This window comes from Corvus cornix, chromosome 28 (assembly GCF_000738735.6).
Source record: "Corvus cornix cornix isolate S_Up_H32 chromosome 28, ASM73873v5, whole genome shotgun sequence".
In the NCBI taxonomy this organism is placed as follows: Eukaryota; Metazoa; Chordata; class Aves; order Passeriformes; family Corvidae; genus Corvus; species Corvus cornix.
Genome location: NC_046356.1, coordinates 4,799,226 through 4,815,450, shown reverse-complemented (window position 1 = coordinate 4,815,450; position 16,225 = coordinate 4,799,226). Strand labels below are relative to the sequence as shown.

At 49.8% G+C, this 16,225-nt stretch overlaps 1 protein-coding gene across 19 annotated transcripts in view; it reads left to right on the top strand.

The window, feature by feature from the left end:
- Nucleotides 1–16,225, top strand: part of PTPRS (protein tyrosine phosphatase receptor type S) — a 148,677-nt gene that overhangs the window by 90,184 nt on the left and 42,268 nt on the right. For 12 of the 19 annotated variants that reach the window (XM_039566157.1, XM_019293498.3, XM_039566156.1 and 9 more), the window contains 3 exons: nucleotides 1,659–1,769; nucleotides 4,039–4,050; nucleotides 14,050–14,319. In XM_039566157.1, coding sequence (XP_039422091.1) covers nucleotides 1,659–1,769; nucleotides 4,039–4,050; nucleotides 14,050–14,319 — 393 coding nt within the window. The remainder of the gene's footprint in view (nucleotides 1–1,658; nucleotides 1,770–4,038; nucleotides 4,051–14,049; nucleotides 14,320–16,225) is intronic. The other 7 variants (XM_010412202.4, XM_019293497.3, XM_010412195.4 and 4 more) reach the window with 1 other exon arrangement.

Genomic DNA, 16,225 nt, shown 5'->3' with positions numbered 1-16,225 from the left:
TACACATCATCTCTGTTGGCTCCTGACAAGTGCTGAACACTCCTCACCCTCTTTGCAGCCTCATTTCTGCCATTGCCTTGACCAGCAGAGCTGCAGCGGGCAGGGAGGGAGGGTGAGCCCCTATTCCCCTGGGAAAGCTGCCCGCTGCAGTCCCTGGTTCCCTTCCTGCTCTGGAGTGGGGCTTCATCTCCCCTGGGTGCTCTCAGACCAGTGATGCTCATGAGCTGCACAGAAAATGTATCTGAAACCAATGGAAACAACCCACAGATTTGTCCAAATTAACAGAAATTTCTGGGAAAACTCACCAGCCAGCTTTCCACCCAAATGGAGCTCTCCAACAGCAGAGCTGTAATTCCATATGAAATATGCTCAGCTGGATGCTCAGTGGGAAGCTCCAGCCAGTTTGGGTTTTAACTCCTGTTGTGCTGAAATACCCGCAGATTCTTTTGGAATGGATTTTGTTTGGTTTACTGGCTTCGGTGGGGGTTTTGGGGGTTCAATTCTCTCTGTTCTGCCTTTGGGAGCTCCCAGGCACAGGGGATGCTGTGGGGAATTGCACTCACACCCCATCCCTGTCCCAAATCCTCTCCCAGCCCCACGGCCCCCCAGCAGCATCGTTCCCACCCACGCACACGCAGAGGAACGTGAGCTCTGTGTCCTCCTCTGTGAACACGCTGGTTTTTCCTTCCTGAAAAGGCGGTATCTGCAACCAACAATGATCTCATTTGCAGTCCTCTCACTTAAGATTTTATCAATACTATTACACTGAGCTGGAATTGTTTGGTTTTCATATTTAGGTGGGGTTTTTTTTCCAGAGATGGGAGTTAAGAGTCTTACCACATGTGAGCTCTGTCCATATCTGTAGTATAATCATGTACTCCTAATACATAAAACATTTGAGAGCCTGTTGAATTATTTATGTAGTATGTATTTTAACTGGGGTTTTGCAGGGATGAAGCCTTCTGAGGTAAATGAGGCAATTTTCTTCCATGTAGTTCCATGCTGCATCTCTCTGCATATTTGCTGACAGGAATCTTTGGTTTGGGCTCTGGGTATATTCCTGTAGCCTGCAATAATACACAAGTTTAAGAAAAACCTTAATCCTTTTGGCCCAGATGATGTAAACCATGCAGGCAATTTTGAAGTTCCAATGCAGTATTTACAGGGTTTTCCCTGGGGAGTATTTACTATCAGTAAGGTGCTTTTCACAGGGGCTCTTATCTCCCGTAGACTTCCTGAGGAGCAGGTATTGGGCACAAAACAAAAGCAGCAGTGAAAGAAATTCCCCAGGCAGTGGGTGACAAAGCCTTTCACTTTTATGGTCACTGCTTCAAATTGAGCAAGGGAAAGTCAACTGCCTGCTGATGGATTTCTGGGGATCACAGTAATATGGATTATTGAGGCTGATTTCGGGAGTTCTGGTGCAGAACGCCTGCATTGCAGAAGCCACAAAACTTGGTGCTTTTGCTGATGAGTTCAGGACAAAGAGCAACACCCACTACAGAGAGAGGATTAAATTTTCTCATCATGTTGGGTCCATGTGCGGCCCCAGCCCTGAGCACAGCCAGGAGCTAGTGTCCACTGGGGCTGTTGACTGTCTTCAAAGCCAGCAGAGTGGTGATGATGTGTCTGTGCTGCCATCTCTTCTCCCCTCACAGGTGGGCTGCAGATCGAGAGCAGCGAGGAGACGGACCAGGGCAAGTACGAGTGCGTGGCCAGCAACAGCGCCGGGGTGCGCTACTCGTCCCCCGCTAACCTTTACGTGAGAGGTAGGGAGCACAGCGGCTCACTGGCACACACCCTCCGGGCTCCCCTCCCAGCTGCCCATCCCGCCCGGCCCGAGCAGGGGAAGCGCTGGTGGGAGCGGGCAGAGGCGCGGGGGGACCCCGGTGCACCCCCAACTCCCCGGCGCCGCCCCGCCACCCTTGTGGGGCAGCAGGGCAGGGCTGGCTCACCCACGGCCAAGTCAAGCGTGACCCAAGAGAGTGCAGCCCAAAACCTGCCAGGGCCAGCCTGCAGAGCCCCCAGGGGAATGACTCCCTTGGGCTGCGGAGAGGCCAGAATTCCCCTTTCTCCCGAAGGATCCCTGCTCTCTGGAAGCGGGATGGTTTCAGCTCTGCTGGTGTGGGTGTGAGAGGAGGGGAGGACCCTCTCAGCCCCCTCCACGGAGCTCTGTCTTCCTGGGCACCACCAGACTGCAGCAGGAGGGTGCATTGTCACTGCCCCCCTCAGTCCCAGCTGCTTTTCCCTCTGCCAGCAGTAATTTGTCACTGGTTCCTTGGGCACAAACGCTGGGCACAGAGCTGAGGACACCAGCAGCCATCCCTGCCCCAGTGACAGCCCCTTCACCCCATAGCAGGGGAACACATGACAGGGGGATTGGCTTCTGCTCCATGCCCCCTCGATGTTCTCCCATTCCATGGGCCAGCAGCCTCTCCATGTTCTCTTATTTTGTTCTCTCTGACCTGTAATATTTTGTGTGTAGCTTTGGTTTAACATCTTTCCACAGCAAAAAGCCTTTTGGTAATGAGAGAGCAGGGCTGGTCCTTCTCGCTTTTTTTTTTAAAAAAAAAAAAAAAAAAAAAAAAAAAGAAAAATACCATTGGGAGGAAAACAGGAAAGTTACATCCCAGCAAACTGTTCCCATTTCCATCCCATCGACAGAGGAAGCGCCTCCCACCTACACTCACGTTAATCTGCAGTCCAATGCAGAGCCATGCTCCTGTGTGCACTCCTTTCTCTCTCTCTTTCTCTCTCTCTCGTGTCTCACGCTCACTAAATCACATGCACATGGAGAGAAGGCTTTTAATAATTTAATGTTTCCAAGCTAAATTTTTAAATAGCCTTTTGTGGCCAGCTGGAAAATTGCGTTTGAAATTTGCCCTGTTGCCTGGGCCCCGAAATTCCGCTTTTGGGAACGTGAATCTGGATCTGATACTAATTCAGGGCTGAATCCATTGCAGACAGCTTAGCTGGAATGGTTTGGGTTCTTAAAAAAAAATTAAAAAGAAAAGAAACAGGAAAAATGTGGGGATTTTTCATTATTGTTTTGTTTATAAATTTCCTCTACTTTTCTGGCCACTCGGAAACTACCCAGGAGACAAAGGTTGTAACACGGTGTTGTCTCCACACCTGGATGAGAGGGCTCCAGGTGATAGCCCTGTTCCTACCCCAGTAAGCCCGTGTGTACCTGGGCCAGCCTGCAAACCAGCACTAACCTGCCGAGAGAGTGCAGAACACAGCGTGTGCCAGCTCGGCCTGTGGTTTGGGTGTTTTTCATGCTGTTTAATTCCTTGTTTCTTGTGTGTTAATATCGTGGAAAGGTAACAAATTTCTGAAATGGATTTGCTTTGGTGGGAGGGAGAGTTCATGCACATTTTTCTTCCCGTTTTTTGTTTTAAAAGAGTCTCGAGCACTCTTGTGTTTCCAATTGACTTGTTTCTCCCATAACATGCTTGTCTCTATAGACCACCTGGGATAGGAGTTGTAAGTTTGAACATTGCAAGGAAATGGTTTGGTTTGGTTTTGCTTTTCTTTTCCTTCTTCTAATTATTTCTTTTTTCCTTATTCAGTCCCATGGTGGAGTCAGAGTGAGCAGGGCTGGGTGTGGGGCTGGGGGGAGCAGGGGGAGCGGGGACCCGGCCTGGGCTGCTCCGTGCTGGGGCTGCTCTGCCCGGGCGGCTCCGCTCCCCTTCTCTGAGGAGCAGAAGGACTGAAGGGAGGGAGAATCCTGCCTGGGGTCAGCATCCCTGTGGGGGGCTGATTCTGAGCTAGGATTGCTCCCAGCCTGGCCTCCCTGCAGAGCTTGGTTGGGCTTAAAGGGATGGGAGGGGGAGTGTTAGGAAGGCAGGAAAGAGGGTCGTTACTATCTTCATTTTTTTTCCTTTCTTTTTATTTTGGTTAAGAGAAAAAAAAAATCAATCAATTTGCAGCTGACAGCCTTGAGAAGGCCTTTTTTTACTCTCTCTGTGTTTCCCCTATTTTTCTCTTCTCCTCATGTCATTGTGTTCCGCATCAAACCCCCTTAACATCCCTCAGAGCTACGAGAAGGTTGGTGTGGTTTTTTTCTTTTTTACTTTCTTTACCCACATTTTTACATTCGTAAGAGAAAAAAAAATGAAAAAAATTTTAAAAATGAAAAGAGAAAAAGCAAGAAATCTTTAAGATGAGCGAGACCCGCGCGTTCCCGGGTCTCGCGGAGATGAGTTGAGTTGCATTGTGGGCCTCTCTATGCATCCTTTGGTAATGTTGCTGAGTTCTTGCACTTTTTTGTCGTCATGGTTACCTTGCCGTTTGGACATTGGGCCTGATGCATGATAGGAGAATGTAACAATCTTCTTTGCATGCCACTTTTTAAATTAATTATGAATTATTTTTTCAGTATATAAATATGTATAGTTTCTTTTCGTTATACAATTCTGGTTTCTTTGAAGTGGATTTACTCTTACTTTCCAAATTTTTTGGTTCTGTTGGGTTTTTTGCTTTCTCTTGATTTCCTGTTTCTGTTTTGATTGGTTATGCTGTGCTGTAGTTTATTCCAAACGCATTGTGAGAAGCCAGTGTTCCTGCCCACCCGGTGGTAACTGAACTCCTCAATCCCTCCAGGAGGAAAGGAGTCACACAGCTCTAACGCCTGTCCATGGAAGCCCTGCTATTTGGGACAAGCCTTTGTTTTGGGGGAGGGAGGGATCTGGGAAGTGGAAAAGATGGTGAGAACCCAGGGGGTCATTCCAAGAGTTAGAGCAGACCCTGGGTCACGTTGTTGCTTATTTATTTCTTGAGGTGTGGCTCTTGTTCCACCTCCTGCACACAAAGAAAAGCCCTTGCCCTGGTCCGAAGGGCTTCCCCAAAGGTGGGAGCTCGCTCACTGGTCACTGCCCAGTTCCCTCCAGTAACACCAGGATCAGGGGGCTGTCAGCACTGACAGAGAGGTTCCTGCTGTTCCCAAATCCCACGCTGTTCTCTCCTGGAGCACCCATGAGTGCATGGAGAGCCCATGGCCAGGCAGAGCCTGGCAGAATCCCTTGGAGGAGGTGTCACCTTGTCCTGGGAGTGCTGGGAGGGAAGAGCAGCCAGGCAGCTGCCTCCTGGCTCTGCCTCTCCCCATTTTCCCTTCCTTCCCTGTGATTTATCCATCACTGCCTGGTGCAGGCGCCTTGAAACCCAGCCAGGCGCAGCCAAGGTAGAGCCCTCCTTCCTGAAGGAGCGTGGGAAGAGAACTGCAGCTGTGCAGGCACTGGAGTCGTGCTGGGGCACATCTGGCAGCTGCAGCTATTGCAAACAGCAGCAGCAATCTGGCCAGTGACACTGGAGCTGAAAATGCCTCTTTTCCCTCTTCTCATCTCCCTGTTTATCCCCAAGAAGCTCCTGTTGCCTCCCATGTGTGCATCCCGAGCGGGTGAGGCACATGGGAGGGTGAACAGGGGGTTTGCAGTGTGTCAGTGGTACCAGTGGTGCTTGGTGCTTTCCCTGTGCAGAACCGAATGCCAGCCCTTTCCCTGGATATGCCTTTCCCTCTGCCCTCAGTCCTCACCTCTCAATCAGCTACCAAAGGAGTGGCTTTCCTAGGGCACAGGTATTAAAGCTGTGTGATTTTTGAGAAATCCAGTGCAGTATTGACACAGTATCTGTCTCTCTCTTTCTCTCTCTCTCTCTCTTTCTCTCTGTCTGTCCTTCTCTTTTTTCTTAAAATGCTGAGATTTCAGTGCTCGGACCCTCAGTGCTGGTATTCTCCCCTCCCCTTCCGAGTCTCTCCCCTCCCCGTAGGTACCAGGGTACCACTCCCAAATGCTGCGCTCTTGATAATTCTCTGGGAAGAGACCAGCTCTGGCTCTTGGGACTTGGATGCCAACAATAGCCAAAAAACATCCCTCAGTCCCAAGGCTCTTTTTAAAGAAAGAAAAAGAAAAAAAGCTTGTTCTATTAAAAAACCCAAACAAACAAACAAACAAAAAAAAAACCCAAAAAAAAACCACCAAGAGAAAAGAAATAGCCTTTGAAACAAGGTTTTCCCATCCCACCTCCCTCCTGCCTAGGACTAAAAGGTGATAATCACTCCTAATTACAGGATTTTCCTTCATGACTAGGAGTTTGAGTTTCAGGATTTAGGTGCAATTAAAAAGGGATTTATACACCATTATTTTTTATTTGTTTATTTTCTCTTTTATAAAGTATTTCTAACATGGCCAAACTGCACTGCTGCTGCTAAGAATCTCTTGTGATCTGAGAAGGCTTGAAGATTAAATTCTTCCTTAAGAGCCAATAAAAAACAGTAATAATGATATCAACAGCAATAAACTAAACCTAAATGGGAGGTAATCATGATAGGCTGGAATGACACTGGGTGAGGAAATAGAGATTTGATACCTGGCTAGAAGAGGTTGTGTGGTTTGCTAAGGTTCTGGTCTCTGAGCAGCCTGGTCTGGTGGAAGGTGTCCACTGGCAGGGGGTAAGAACAGGATGGGCTTTAAGGTCCTTCCAGCCCAAACCATGGGCACCGTCTTGGAATTACTGGTTAAGGGTTTGCCTCGTGTGTTATTACAGGTCAGATCATGACATGGGGATGCCCTAGGTCAGAAGCAGAGGTATCTTTCTGGAGACAAGAGCAGGTCAGAAGCAGGTGAGGTGACCTCTGCCACCAGCCCCAGTGTGTGGAAGTTCAGGCTGAGCTGTCCAGGGTTCACCTGTGGTCGGTGAAAAGACGGTTCTAGGGGCAAGTCAGCGCCTCAGTGAGAATCCTGGTTTTTGTGTGAGCCATACAGCTCACCTGGCTTTCAAAAGTCTTCTTGGATGCTTCTCTGTATCCCTAGGGACACAAATGCCATCAAACTTGTGGCCCATAGTGATTGCAGGAAAGGATGGATTCAAAGTCCTGCGAACTAAGAGCTGTCTGCCCGTGGTGGTGTTTGAGAGGCTGCCCCATCCCTGGAAGTGTCCGAGGCCGGGTTGGATGGGGCTTGGAGCAACCTGGGATAGTGGAAGGTGCCATGCCAGGGGTGGCACTGGATGATCTTTAAGGTCCCTTCCAGCCCAAAGCATTCTGTGGTGTTTTTGTCCGTAATCAGGGACCACATGGGGGGCTCAGCCATTACCCCGGCGAGGGCACGAGTCCCCTCACCCAGGACCTGTGGCCACAGCTGGTTTGCCCCCTGAAAATGGAGCACTTGGCAGCTCTCCTCTTAATTTGGGAAGCTGCAGGCAGCCACCTTGATTGCTCTGGTTTGATCCCAAAATCCGGCTGCTGGCTGGGATGGAGCCCTGTGCGTAAGGACCTCGTGTCCCTGTGCTCCTCCACGTCACAAGGAGAAGGAGGGATGAGCCGTGTGGGCTGTGCCTCAGATCCCCCGAGCATGCAGAGCTGCTGCTGCTGGCACAGGACACGTTGTCGTGGTTGAATTTAGCAGAATTATGAATTTTCCCCTTTTTCACACAGTGGGGCCCTGTCAGGAGGTACCAAAGGCAGCAGCTGGGATGCTGCAGGGATAATCCTTTCTGCTCTCTGCTCGAGCTTCTCGTGGCTCTGCTCTTTTCCAGCCCAGGGAGCTGTAAATGGCTCAACAGGCATTTAAAGCAGCCCAGTGCCCGCTCAGGCCCTGCCTTTGCTGCCTGTCACCATCAGCACAAGCTTTGTCACCCCGAGCCAGGTTCTGCAGCCCAGGTCCTGCTGAGAACGTTCCCAGTAACTCCCAAGGCTCTCTGGAAAACCCCAGCTCATTGAGAGACCAAAGATGAAACCAGGCCAGGGCAAAGCATGTAAGAGCTGAACTAGTGGAAATCAATTAAAATAAAACCCTCAGAAAGGGCAGGAATAGTGTGCTGAGCACCTCAGGAAATAAAACTTCAAAATAGATTAAAATGTGACTAATTTAAGCAGTAATTTAGCCTGTAGCCTGGGTTAAGTTCGGCTCATGAGTAATTTGACCATCAGACCAAAGCTGCTGGTTGGTTCCAGGTGGAACCATTGCTGAGCTTTTCCCTTTCAATCCCACTTAGAGGTTGAAGCAAATAATTCCACTTGCACTAGAGATTTAACAAATAGCCACAAGGTCAAAACAGTCATTGGTATTTTCAACTGTAGGAATTTTAATACCTTTTTAGACTAGATTGATAAATTCTTTAATGGAGAAGGAGAGAGGCAGAACCACCACTGGGCTGTACAGGTGCCTCTGCAGTGCCCAGCTTCCAGGTGCTGAAACTGAGGGATGGAGAGTTCCGGGATGGTTTTTAAGGGTTATTTTAGCGCTTCTGTGGGTGGGGGAGCGCCCTGTCCATGTTTGGGGTGTCCTCAGCTCTGAAATTCTAGTTCCAAACCAAACCAAGCAAACAAAAACTTCACTGTGTTTCTGCAGAAGGATTTCTCAAGGGTATCAGGAAATGGAAATGGATACAAAAAGCCACCCCCCCAAAAAAACCAAAATCCAAACTGTGTATATATCTATGTATATACTTGACTATCTCTCTATAGAGGGCACTTTGCAGGAACACTGTGCTGTACTGATCTCGAAATCTCTGCCTGCCTGTGTCTCTTACACCTTTTGCATCGCTGTTCTCTTTGTTTTAGGGGAAAAAATTAGATTACACCTTGTCAAATTAAAATAACAAAAACTAAAACAGTCAAGTCTGTGTTTAAAATTACAGAGCTGTTTGAAAAACAATTGGATTCTGATGATTTTCTGTTCAATCCTGTAAAAAACAACAGAAAAAAAAATAATAATTACAAAAGACCAGAGATGTTCAGCCAGCCTGTCGCTCAGCTAATGTGGTTTTTTAAGTGAAAAGTAACAATTATTGGGAAGGTAATGGATTTCCTCCAGACCAAATCCAAGCCTTGGTCTCATTCTTTATTTATCTACCTATTTACTTATTTATTTTTATTTACCGTGAAGGAAATGAGGAAGGAGATGGCAGGAGGAGGGAAGTTTCTCGTCCTGTGGAGGGGTGGAGGTCGGAAATCCAAACCCCAACAAGGTCTCGCCCCAGCGGAACAAACCTGGAATTGGAGCGGGAGAGGGAGGAGGCAGAGGCGGCTGCACGGACACGCAGGGGCAGGGACAGACCACATTTGGGAGGGGAGGACAGGTGTAATCTAAGCTTCACTAATAATGTAGAGGCTGCACATTATTTTGGCACCCTTTCCCCTACCCCTCCTCATTTTGGAGCAAGACGGAATGACTCCTGTCTCCCCAAAATGGCCAATAATGTCCGCCTTCTCACCTCATTTGGAGCAGCAGCTTGCTGAGTGTCAAAATGTTTAATACCATTTGGTTTTGTTTGGTGCTTTCAACCAGTCACTTCACTTTCTTTTGTTTCCTTTTTCAATTAATTCCTTCTTTAAGGTACAAGATGCATTTCTCTTTGAGTTGGTTTAATGTGAATCGGGGTTTGAAGTGACAGGTTCTCGTCCAGGACATTCTCCTTCCCCCACCTCACTCCTCCTCCAACATTTTTTCTCTCTGGGGGAATCTGGAAGGGGCTTTAAAAGAGCAGCTGGTGGGTTTCCTCAGCACAAACTGGTTGGCTGGTCCTCAGGTTCCTCTCATTAGCAGCACCATGGGAGCACATTTTAAAGATGAATTCTGGTGTTGCAGAAGTCAACCCTGAATCTCCCAGTGTCTCTTCCAATCAGGTCTGTAAATGTTGCAGAAACACCTCTCACCCTGTGGACCCCGAGTGGTGGTGGTGGGAAGCCTGAGCCATGCTGATTGGGACCAAAAAAGCCAAAAATGCCACTCACAGAACACAAACTGGGTCAACCTCTGCCTCCGTGAGCAGCAACAAAACCAATTGGCTTCCCAAGGGTGTGAAAAGTTATGGATCTGTTCTGTTTCTAAAAAAAGAGCACAATTTGGGGTGCAGATTTGCAGTGTGAAATGGTTATCCAACAATTAAACAGACTCATAACTAACTGCGCTTAAGAAAATTTCCTGTGCCTCCGAAATGGCTTCTGTGTTGAAATAATTTAACTTGCATCCCAAGCATCCAGCTCCAGTCCTGGAATCTGGTTCTATCCATAACAAGCTGTATCCTTGTTTGAAAAAAAAAGCTCCTGAGAGTTTTTTGGCCATGGACAATGTCTGTTTGTGTGTGCCTGCTTGTGTGTGTCCGTCGGGAGCTGTTGCACATGGAGCATGCACATCTGTGTACGCATGCGGGGTCTGGCAAAGCTGTCCTGGAAACCAAACGCCCCTGGAACTCAGGGAAGGTCCTTCTTGTACCAGAAACTGGGAAAACTATTATTAGAAAGGTGTCTATAAAGCAGAGCCCTGACTGCCCCATCCCAATGTTTCCTTTCCAGAAAGGGCAGCTCCGTTCTTCCCGATCCTTTGGAAGTGTTCCATAGCAAAACTGAAGGAATCTCTTCACCCATTTTTTTTGTGTCAAATTCCCCTCCTTCAGCTGCTGTGGAGCTGGACCCAGAGCTGAAATTTGTCTTGATGCCATCTCCAGCTTCCTTTCCACCACGGCTCTCCTCCTCCTGGGCCTTGACCTAAAGGCTGACCCAGGGATTCTCAGCTTGACAAATTCCCTGTCTCCAGCCAAATGCAAGTGTAGCAATTAAAATAAACAGCAGCCTGATGGCTCTGGGTAGCCAGAGATGAACCCTGTAACTGTTGTGGTTGTCACAGCCCTGAGCCATCACAGGGCTGTATCCAGGGGACTCTCTGAGGTCTCCAACATTTAATTGGAGTTCTTTTCCCATCCTAGGTCAGTGTGTGGATGTTGGTATATCTGTGCACACAGGAGAGTGTAGATTTTTTTAAACCAGGATGCACCAAGGAAGTGCTGCTGCCTGTTTTGGGCTTGTATCAGCCCCAGTCCAAATTCTCCCTTCTTGTGGAACAGGCGGTGCCCAAGGCTGGCATCCAGGGGTGCTGGGTGCTTCCCTTGGAGAAAGACAAATGCCATTAAAGTGATGATCCCTGAGACCCCCGGGGCTGACCTGCACCCCTGGGAGCTGTCAGGAGGAGGGGAGGGCTGCTCTGCAGATTTTTGGGAATGTGCTCTGCGCAGCCCCTGAGCTTGTGTTTTGTGAGTGGATTTCTCCTTTCCTGCCCAAAAACCACAGCCAGGAACGGTCGGTTCCCTTCAGACTCCGATTCTCAGCACTCCGCCCTACATCAGATGATGCTTTTCAGTTATTAAATTCTGGTTTGTTCTTTCTTTTTTCTTTTCTTTTCTTTGTTTTTTTTTTCCCTTTCTCTTTCAGTTGGGTTTCATTTCTTTGCGATTAGCTTCGGTTTGGATTAATTGTCTTGTTCTGTTCCCATGACAACTCAGTGTTTGCATCCCACCTGCCGTTGTTTGTTGCTGTTGATGCTGTTTGCTGACTGGATCTTGTCCGGATGTGTCTCCCCATTCCTCCTCACCTTTCCCACCTTGCCTCCCCTCTCCAGAAGGTTACATACCAGCCCCCCTCAGAAGAGTCATCCCCACCCCAGATCTGTCTGCATGTTGACCCCACTTGTTTCTTTCCAAGTTCTCTCCATCTTGTCTCAGACTGTGACAGGTGTGATTTCCACCTGGCTCCATTTTCTGAAGTGTGGTACCCCTGGAAGCAGTGGGAAGCAGGGTGATGTAGGAAACAGGGATGTACCCTCGTGGCTAGGGCTGAGTGTTCTCCATAGTGGCAGGAGGGAGGAAGGAGCAGGTTGCCTGATCCTTTGAGCCAGCGCTGGTGCCTGAGGTGGAACAAACACTGTGGTAGCCCCCTACACCTTTCTGCAGGTAGAAAATCATCTTCTAGTGTCAGTGGCCAGGAGAGTTTGCAGTCCCTCCCTCCACATCCTAATCCTTTCCCCAGCTGAGGGCATGCCCCCCGTTCTCTCTGCAAATCCGTGCATGCAGAAATTCCCCTTCGCCGCCTCTGAGCTCCTCATGCCACCAATCTGGAAATCTTCTCTTCCTTGCCTCCCAGTGCTGGTTCCTGGCTACTGCTTCCTGCAGAAAAGGGTCTGACAGCCTGATGGGGAGAGCAGACCTTGCTGTGCCAGTGTCCCTTGTCACCTTGCAGGATGATGCAGGGGCTGCAGCTGGCTTTTGTTTGCCAAAGCCCCACAAGCAGCCTCTGCCTCTCCTGGCAGTGCCCTTGCCCTTGGAAAAATATCCATAAAGCTGGAAGATAAATACTAGCAAGCCCCAAGACATCAGTTCCAGGGGACATCTGAAGGCAGTGGGAGGGACGATGGCAGGCTCAGCTCTGCTGTCCTTTGCTTTGCTTTGGCATGAGGCACTGGCAGGTTGTGCGGAGCTTACCTGGGGACAGACGGCAGGAACGGGAAGTTCTCAGCCCCCCGGCACTCCGGACTCTGCTGCCCCCTCGCCCACCCTGCCTAAGGCAGCTCCTGCATGGCTGTCCCTGAGGCTGGAGGAATCCTGCACTCCTGCTCCCCTCCAGCTGCTGCTGTTCCTGCGTTTTCCCTGGGTCCTGTATCCTTTTCTCTTTCTTGTGGGATGAGACCCTGCCCTGACCCCCTCCCTAGGGCCTCTCTGATCCACACACGTTCTCCTTTGTCCGTTCCCCTGCTTTCCCCCCCTAAGGAAGGGCACCCACCATCCCTCCAGCCAGCCCAGGTAGCTCAGAAAATGGAGCCAAGGAAACCACAGCCTCCCCTTTGCGTCCATGTTCTTCCTGTGTAAGGTCTGGAAGCTGCATCCACCTCTCTGCTAAGGAGATGCACAGAACATGTCACTGTTTTCTCAACGTTAAAAGTTTCATTACCTTGTTTTTCTTATTAATTCTATTCTATTTATTATTCCGCCAGGGCTGAGATGTGACAATGTGAGCCACCACATTGAGTCACATCAGCTAGAAAAAGTATGCAGCATTAAAGTGGGTTTCCCCCTCCCCTCCCTCTCTCTCTCTCTCTTCTTTCTCCCTTCCCCTCTTGTTCTCCTTCTCCTGGTCTTCCTTCCTTTATCTGTCGCTCACTTTCTATCCAGTATCCATGTGGGCATTTGCTGCCGCCCAGAAATTGTATTTCTCTGCATTTTCCTCTCTCTTTCTCTCTTTCTCTCTCTCTCTTTTTTACCTATTTTGCATGATGTTTGTGACTCTGAGAGCTGCATCTATCGATGGAACCGTGTCAGATCTTAAAGAGGCTTCGTTAGGGTTTCTATACCCGAAAACCACAAAAATTTCATTAGAGTTTCTCATCTTTTCCACACTCTCTCTCGCTCCAGGGGGGCTGTGTTCCCCTGGACGCTTCTCACACGCAGACACCAACTAAATTCTGTCCCACTCCGGGGACTCCCTCTCCTCCCTCGTTTATCCTTTTGCCTTTTACTTCTCAAGTGGAGCGTCAGGAATTTGGGGATGTGACACTTCTCTCTTTGTTGAATTCTCTGGGTCCAACAAGGCAAAATGCTGAGAAGTTTCCATCCCCATCCCAACCTTCTCCTGATCCCCCACCCCACCTCTGCAGCAGCCCCGGGTGGGAGAGGGCCCCTCTCCGGAGGGGGCACCTGGACCACGCCGGGCCGTGGTGGTGGATGGGCTGTTCCTTCGGGAGAAGGGGACCCGGGACTCAGACCCCACTGGGAGAGGGAGGAGCAGGTTCCTGGGGTGTGGAGCGGGGAGCTGGGGGCCCCAGCGGCCACGGAGGAGAAGTTTGGGCGCTCGCCATGCCAGCTCTTGCCAGTAAAGATGAGAAATTGCTAATAAATTTTTGTGTATTTATCTGTGCTGTGATGGGTCTAATCTTGATCAATGGAACCCTGTTGCTATGAAATACCGCTTTTATGTCTATATTCTATATATTGTTTGTGAAGTACAAATTTATTTGGAGTTTAATTTTTTTGGTTTTTAGTTTTTGATTTTTTCCTTTCTTTGTTTTTTCGTTTTGTTTTTAATGAAGGAAGAAAATAAGCAATGACAAGCCCCATCTATATTTAAATTATCTTTTACTCTTTTTTCTTTTTCTCCTTTCTTTTTCTTTCCTTTCTTTTGTTTTTGGTTTTTTTTTTTTCCCCTCTTTGTTTTTTTGTTGTTTGTTTGTTTTGGTTTGGTTTTCCGTTTTGTTTTTTTGTTACCTCTGTGCGTCTCGTCCACAGTTCGCCGTGTGGCCCCTCGCTTCTCCATCCTCCCTGTCAGCCATGAAATCATGCCCGGGGGCAACGTCAACATCACCTGCGTGGCCGTGGGGTCTCCCATGCCCTACGTGAAGTGGATGCAGGGAGCGGAGGACCTGACGCCCGAGGATGACATGCCCGTGGGCAGGAACGTCCTGGAGCTCACGGACGTCAAGGACTCTGCCAACTACACCTGCGTGGCCATGTCCAGTCTGGGAGTCATAGAAGCCGTTGCCCAGATCACGGTGAAATGTAAGGGAGTGGGAGCAGGGTCCTGGCTGCACGTGTGGGAGTGGGCACGTGCCAGGCGGGCGTGGGGGCACGGCCAGAGCTGAGTGTCCAAGCATGAGTGCAGGGCACACCTGGCCAGGTGCATGGGAGCATTGGTGGGACGTGTCGCCGGAGTGGGAATGTCCCATGGTTTGTGCCTGTGTCGTTGTGTGTCTGCATGGGGAGAGCCCGTGGCTGTCTGACCTGCACGGGGGACACAGTCCTGCATGTCTGGGTGCTCCTGCACGAGTGGGGTGTGTGAGCATGGCCAGGGACAGTCCTGCATGTCTGGGTGCTCGTGCACGAGTGGGGTGGGTGTGTGTGCATGGATAGGGCCACAGTCCTTCATGTCCGGATGCTCCTGCACAAATGGGGTGTGTGTGCATGGCCAGGGACACCGTTCTGCACGTTCAGGTGCTCTTGCATGAGTGGGATGTGTGTGTGTGCATGGACAGGGGCATGGTCCTGCATGTCCAGGTGCTCATGCATGAGTGGGATGTGTGTGCATGGCCAGGGACACCATGGCTGGATCTTGGGTGCCCGGCTGCAGGAGTGTCAGTCCCTGTCCTTACCTGTGGGTGCATGTGGAGGTCTGCGAGCACAAGCAGCAGGACAGACTTGTGCACCATGAGTGCCCCGTGCTGGGATCTGTGCATGTGTGCTCGGGGATCCTACACACAGGGAAACCCACAGTGGAGAGGAAGCTGGTGGCTTGAGACCTTCCCTCGCTTTAGGACACCTGAGCTGTTGTGAAGAAAACTGTGACTCCAGTCCCCGCATGCTGTCTCTGTCCTGGCATATGAGGCTGGCTGGGCACTGTGCAAGGAGCCTTGGATGGCTTGGAGCCTGCATGCCATCCTGTTCCAAGGCCTGAGATTCAGCCAAGGCCCTGAGGATCTCTGGCATGTGAACCCTTGCAGTAGAGCTTAGTTCCAGCATCTTAGTGGCCATTGTTGCCTCAGCAAGAGGGGGAATAACCCCGGCTTCCAGCTAGTGTTTCCCAAGAGGAGCATGGGTGCCATCTTCAATCTGTTCTGTCCTCAGCAGGGGAGTATTAAACCCAAGCAGGAACCCCTGAGGTTGGGTGAGTGTAGAGCTCTGTGTGAGCTGGTGTCTGCTCCGAGTGCTGGTGTTGCCCACAAGGGATCTGGGAGAGACGGGGTGGGAAAGGATCAGTGGGAGGGGAGAGGAAAAACACTTGGAGAAGGGGAGGAATAATAACAAAAATAACAAATCCTGTTGTATCAGTGATCTGTCTGAGGAAGGTCTGACAGGAGAAATGAGTAGGGACTAGAGAATACTGGCATGACACCCCCTCTGAGCTTCTGCACAGGCAGTGGAGCTCTCGTGCCAGCAGAAGGACGCCTGGGGCTGGACTCAGATCCTCTTTATTTTCCTGAGTATTTCCTTCCTTCCCTTTTTTCCCTGTCTTACCCTCTCAATCTAAAAAGCTGCTGTGTTGGGCAGATTGCTTCTGCTTCCAACTCTCCCATCTCCTCAGATGGGGAATCTCACCTTGCTGGTACCTTCTGCCTTTTGTACTTTCGTTTGGATTCTGTTCCCTGCTCTCTACAGGTGTGAGCACCTGTAGCTCTCCCGGGCAGAAGGTGAAAGGAGAAGTTTGAGCTTTACTGTGATCAGGTCTAGAGAAGTTTGGCTTCAAGGCCAGGTTAGACACAGCTTGGAGCCACCTGGGCCAGTGGAAGGTATCCCTGTCCATGGCACGGGTGGGACTAGATGGGCTTTAAGGTCCCTTCCAACCCAAACCATTCTGGGATTCCATTATAAGATGAGGTTGAAAAGGAAGGTTGAAAAGGGTCTAAAGTGTGTGGTGAGGACAGCACATAAAGCTTGAGAACAGGTGAAGTTAGAGCACATTTCAGGTGCA